Source organism: Marmota marmota, unplaced genomic scaffold (assembly GCF_001458135.2).
Source record: "Marmota marmota marmota unplaced genomic scaffold, marMar, whole genome shotgun sequence".
NCBI classification, from domain to species: domain Eukaryota; kingdom Metazoa; phylum Chordata; class Mammalia; order Rodentia; family Sciuridae; genus Marmota; species Marmota marmota.
The window spans coordinates 60,332,175-60,338,230 of NW_025999977.1; the positions used below are offsets into that span (position 1 = coordinate 60,332,175).

Consider the following 6,056-nt stretch of genomic DNA (forward strand, 5'->3'; position numbering starts at 1 on the left):
AGAGTTCTCATTGCTGGATTTAGTGGTCTGAGAAATAGGACTTAAGAATGCTTCATCAACTTCTGATTCCAGGTCTTTGGCTGACATTTCCACTAAAGTTCTACTAAGACAAATATAGTCCTTAATGAACCGCAGGACTTCCAAACATATAAGACAAATCTTTAATTTTAACAAAATGAACATTTTAAACATTTTAAAGAAATCACACAGCCATGTGTATAGCTACCATTTTTGAAGAAACTAACTTAAAGGGAAAAACCTATAAAACTGCACGATTTTGTTATTTCTGTAACCCTTTCCATGTAGATGTGTGTGGTAGATGCATAAGAATGGGTCTGTGTGCTTTCTGTGCCTACGGAGGAAGGGTGCGCGTCAGAGTACTCAGGGCAGTTGCCTCTGGAGGCAACCTGAGGGGACTGCAGAGCGGGACAGGACGGCTGGGGAGGCCGGCCCACGGGAGCCACAGCGCATGGCTGCAGAAGAGACATTCCTGTGCCTGCGGAAACAACTTTCTTAATGGCCTGTTCTTCTCAGATTCTACTGCCAGGACATTCGAGCCTGTGACATCTTATTTGGAGACGTGCCACGACCTGCACAAGCCGAAGATCTTTATGAGATTCTTGATTCCTTCACCCAGAAGTACGAGAGTGAGGCGCAGCGTGCCAACGCCAGGAGAGCAGCCAGGGAGCTACACAAGGTTCTGAGCTTTAGCCCTTGGTCTCCTCGCGTCCCAGGAATCCCCTCCGTAGAGCCCTCTGTCCTCTGTCCCTGGTGTCAGGCCCCACGACCCCTCCACTTCCCGTGTGACTTCAGTTGCATGGCAGTGAGTGTGAAGATGTCATGTGACCCTGACGTGCCATCTCAGGGCCAGACTTCCTGAAGGGGAGGACGGCCACACTAACCCCGTGCCAAGCCCACATCCTCAAACTCTGTGGGTGTTTCACCACATCCCACGACAGCCTTTTGTACAGCCTGGCCCTTGCCGCACAGTGCGTGAGGTCACTGCCCTCCCCTAGGCTGCCCAGTTGCGCCCAGTCCCCCTCCCACCCAGGCCTACTCGGCATTCCCAGTGCCAGAGGTCCCTGTCAGCTCCTAGTGTGCCACCTCAGTAAGTGCATGGGGCGAACGTTGCTGCTTAGACTCATTAGACGCAAAAGCTTCCTATGTTGCTAAGTGTGAACTGGACGGAAGAATTATGTCATATTGTCATTCCTCGCAGGCTAAGGAATTACCTCCAAAGCCGTCCTCAAGACCACAGGGGTCATCTGCAGCAGCCCAGCCGAGCTCCAGCTCTCAAAGTACATACTCTTGTTGCAATTTAAGTACATTATAATTAAGTAATTAATAAGTAGTTTGTTAAGACTTCAAGCAACATTGTTACACTTTTCAAATACAAGAAGTAATGGCGTATTAAGAAAAAAGAAAATGCTGGGTCTCTTCTGTATCCTGAGTTCTCAACCATGTGATTTTGAAAACTTCTGTTCTCACTCATGAGATGCTTTCTTAAAGCTACAAAGAGATATATCTTTCAAGTTTTACCATTTACTTTGTCTTTTCTTCTGAAATGGCTATGCTACTGATCCAAGCACAGGAGCCCACCCGCCTGTACTTTGTCACACTGAGGTTTACCAGTTTGAACACATAAACCTATTCTGGGGTATGTTCTCACACCTATGTTTCTTTTCTTTTTAAAAAGTTTTTTAGTTGTTGATGGACTTTTATTTATTTACTTATTTATATGTGGTGCTGAGAATCGAACCCAGTGCCTCGCACATGCTAGGCAAGCACTCTATCACTGAGCCACACACAACCCCAGCCCTCACACCTATGTTTCTGAGTATTATTTTTACCACCTATTCCTGGGATCTCAGGACGTTCTCAGGTGAAGTTTATAAAACATCCAATTTGGGTCTTTACTATCTATCAGTATGATAGTAACTCTGAGACTTCTGTTTTTCATATATACAAATTAGGTATAAATAGAAATATACTAAAATTGGTGCTCTTTCATGTAATGGACAATCATTATATAAGAGGCACTGTGCTGCAGTGTTTTGGAGCACAACTCAAAGATTCTGCTGTTAGTGGATTTCTGTATAGAAGGAGAGATTGCATATGAATGTGTAACTTTTACTATGGGAAGAGGATTAGAAAATGTACTGAAGCTCTTCAGAGAGTAGAAAGCTCCTTCTCAGACTCCTCAGTCCTGTTTCACATCTATTTTCTCCAGTTTTCAGCCCAGCTCCCTCACATGGGTTCTTAGCATTCTCCACCACAACCACACCTGATCACGCTCATTCCACATCGTATACCTTCCCTGTCACACACACAGTCCACCTGAAACATGCTCCACTATGAGCATTCTGCCAGACACATTCCCCTTCCCAAACATCCCCAGGATATATGGGTGCTCGCCCCACAGGCTGCCCACCTGCATTCTTCCCACTCTCTCCCCCTACCTTGCTCTCCCCCACGCATTCACCACCACATACACACCCGCCGCGACATTCCCAGAATAACATTACCTTCAAAATGTTCACATCCCTGCCCACAGCTTTTGGCTCTGGAGCATTCTCAAGTCTTTGAACGTCAAGACTGGAAGTTTTCATCCCCATCATTGTGAAGTCAACCATCTCAGATTACCAGTGTTTAGAATTTCTCTTGTATGAGCAGTCTTTTCATTACCTTGGTTCCTTTTTTCCTAATGGAATGTTTGTTGCCTTCTCAATTTTTGAAAATGATCTATGTTTCAGGGGCTTTGTCATTGGGTTGCAGTAGTTTTTTTTACATTTATTATGTGTTTTTTATTTTATTTTTCATGTTTTACTAGTTGAGAGCTTTAATTTTTATGTAAAAATTTGCCTAACCATCTAGTTTTTATGAATTTATGTGTTTTAATCATGGTTACAAAGGTCTTCCTATGTCAGATAAACAATTGCATTCTCCAGGATTACTTGTGCTATTTTTATTTCTGATTCCTGGATACTTGTTCTTCCTGTATGTTAAGATCATTTACCAAGCATTTCCTCCTCTGCCATCTTTCAGTTCTAGTTGAAATCATACTATGAACTCATGTTCATGCCACAGTATTGTAATTAATCACCTGGAGACCTGGGTCCCTTCTGCCTTGCTGTGGTGCCGTGTCTCCCAGTGGGCCTTCCTGGAGCTGTGCCCTTCCTGTGACTGGAATACACTTTTCCATTTCCAGACCAGGGTGCAGGAAATCACAAGGGGCGCAAATTTTGCTGGTCTGAAATTTGGTTATTCACCCCAAATTATTTCTAGTCAGTTTCTTACAGCACATCCCTTGGAGTATCTGTCCTGCCCACCAGCATTTGCAACTGTGTCTGACTGCCTGAGCTCCAAGGTGTGCTCCCGTCCTCAGGGTTCACAGAGATGCCAGCCAGGACCTGTGGGCTCAGGCATCTCTCAGGGCAGTTTCCAGATCCCAGGTCCTGGAATTCTTCCTCCAAGCCAGCCACTGAGCATTGTGTACAGGCTCCATCTGCATCTTCTGCCCTGTTTTCTGTATGTGAAGAGGAAAAGCAAACTCTCAAGCATGCTGATTCTCACCAAGTGAAATTGCCTGCAGCCCTAAAAGCAGGCCAATTTGAAACATGGATGTGATACCAGTGCCCTGAGTGAATGGTTCTGGTGGACAGTAGAGCCTCCACGGAGTGATTTCTCTTTCTTTATATTCAACAAAATTGAGGAAGAACCTAAGTGAAATTTGTCTACTTTTATAATGAAAATAGTAGTTCATAGTCTCATTATATAGTAATTATTTTTTAAAAAACCAAATAGCTATTCATCACCTAAACAAAAGTTATATAATGTTTTATTATCTTACAAATATGTTGTTTTGATGAATGATAAATGTGAGCTTTTTAAATTATTTTTTGGCTTCTAAGAAGGGCTATAAAATAATTCAGTTACATTGCTATAAATTCCCTCCTTCTAGTCTTCTCTAGTTTTTATAAAAACCACTTTTCCTATTGGGGGTGGGGGGTGGCACCTGTGGTCCCAAGCACCTGGGAGGCTGAGGCAAGAGGATCATAGATCCCAGGAGGACAACATAGTGAGGCCCATCTTCAAAAACAAAAAGAACCTCTCTGAGCACCTGTATCTATAGAAAAGTGCACTGAACCATGAATGGATGTTGAGCTGATGTCATTCCAACAATGAGAAGAAGTGACCTGTGCAAATGAATGAATTTTAAAGCCTCATTCATCTATTCAGATGCTTTTCAAATACAGTTTTACTTTTATGTTTAGTAAGCTAACAGAGTTCAGAATATGCTTAAATTTTGATCAATCATCTATAAATAGTGATTATAATGATAACTCAATCTATTATAAGAATTTATTTAATAGAAGCTGTGCTTGCTTAAATTTAAAAAGTAAATTTACATACAGATTTCTGTTGTAGGAAAATGCTACATAAAAATACAGTTTAACACATTACTATAACATTTTGAGACAAATGGCATCAAGGTTGAAATATGATTTGAAGGTTGAAGTGAGTGCTAGGGTAAGCCAGAGGATGTTCAGAAGTCCCTGGCTTGGGCTGACAGTCTTGTTCACTTAGCTTTTTCATGGCTGCTTCTGGAAACAGATATTTTGTGTCATAGGTACCGGGTTCCTGAACTTGGTGTATCTGTTCAGGTATACCTTTTGACTTATAGCACGACTGAATATTGGTTTCCTACTGTGTACAGCGTCTTAAGGTGATTGAGGGACAAGAGCAGGATTTGGCCTTCCTGTGTGCTTTATGATACAGTACACACTAATTACCTTTCTAAATCCTCCCCCCCTTTTTGCAGGTAACAGAAATGAACATAAACTGTATCCTGAGCTTTCCAGCTACCATGAGACAGTTGGTAAGTAACAAAAAATTATTAAGAGTGACTCATGGGCTGAGATTGTAGCTCAGTGATAGAGTGCTTGCCTAGCACATGTGAGGCACTGGGTTCGATCCTCAGCCCTACATAAAAATAAATAAATAAAATAAAGATATTGTTTTCATCTACAACTGAATATATATAATTTTAAAAAGAGTGACTCATCCATCTTATAATCAAACTTTCTAATCAATCTGGTAGATTGGGGAAAATCTTGAGAGCATATTTCATCCCCTGTGGTTTATAGGATTTCCATATTTGTTTCAAAAGTGCTTCTTGTGAAACATAGTGCTTGTGTTCTCTCACTGGCTTCTAATCTGAGAAGATGAGGGTACCTGAGCTCTTGAAGACCACTGCCCACCACCTGCAGTCACACCTGCACAGGGCCAGCTGCTGCCCACAGAGGGCTTTGGGTGCCTAGTGAGAAGAGTGCACATTTGGTAATTTTGCATTCCAACAATCACTATTGCAGTCTCTGAAAGTTTGGGCCCCATGAGTTTTATATTTTTAAGAATTTTTTTCCTTTCAAATATTTTGCTGTTATTGGGAACTATTTAATGAAACTTATTAAGCTTTTCCATAGTAAAAAAATAACCCTTCAACCTGACTTACTTAAAATAATCTTTAGAAATTTTCCTTGAAAGAATTAAGCAGTTACTTATAAAAGTGAGTGGCTCACAAATGGTCTCCGAGGTCTAAAGAGCCCTATTAATCTGTAATAAATAAGGTAAATAAGGTCACAAAGCCATACACCACAGAACTAATGCCCGTGAGGAATTAGCCATTTCATGTAAATGCAGCGTCAAGGAATCAGGTACCCAGATTGTTATCATGCAGACACAGTGCTGCAGACTCTCTTTCCTGGTGGGCCTGGGTTTCATATGACACATCTGCACACAAACATGAAGTGACTTCATCAGTGCCACCCTCAGGACCTCTCCTCTCCTTCCTCCTCCCTCCCAGCCCCTTCCATGGTCCTCCTGCTCTCCTTCTGTTCTCATGAGGTACCTTTTCCCCCTATTTCCTTCTAGCTTCCACATAGGAGAGAAAACATGTGACACTTGGCATTCTGAGTCTGGCTTGCTTCACTTAAAACGGTGCTGCTCTCCAGGTCCTTCTACTCCCTACAACCAACACAATGTCATTCTTCTTTATG

General features: G+C 42.1%; 1 protein-coding gene across 8 annotated transcripts in view; it reads left to right on the forward strand.

Annotated features, from left to right (window-relative positions):
- The window catches only part of Sh3yl1 (SH3 and SYLF domain containing 1), a 30,343-nt gene that overhangs the window by 23,348 nt on the left and 939 nt on the right, over positions 1–6,056 (forward strand). For 7 of the 8 annotated variants that reach the window (XM_015480030.1, XM_015480028.2, XM_048804927.1 and 4 more), the window contains 3 exons: positions 535–697; positions 1,220–1,298; positions 4,823–4,879. In XM_015480030.1, the coding sequence (XP_015335516.1) occupies positions 535–697; positions 1,220–1,298; positions 4,823–4,879 (299 nt within the window). The remainder of the gene's footprint in view (positions 1–534; positions 698–1,219; positions 1,299–4,822; positions 4,880–6,056) is intronic. The other variant, XM_048804926.1, reaches the window with a different exon arrangement.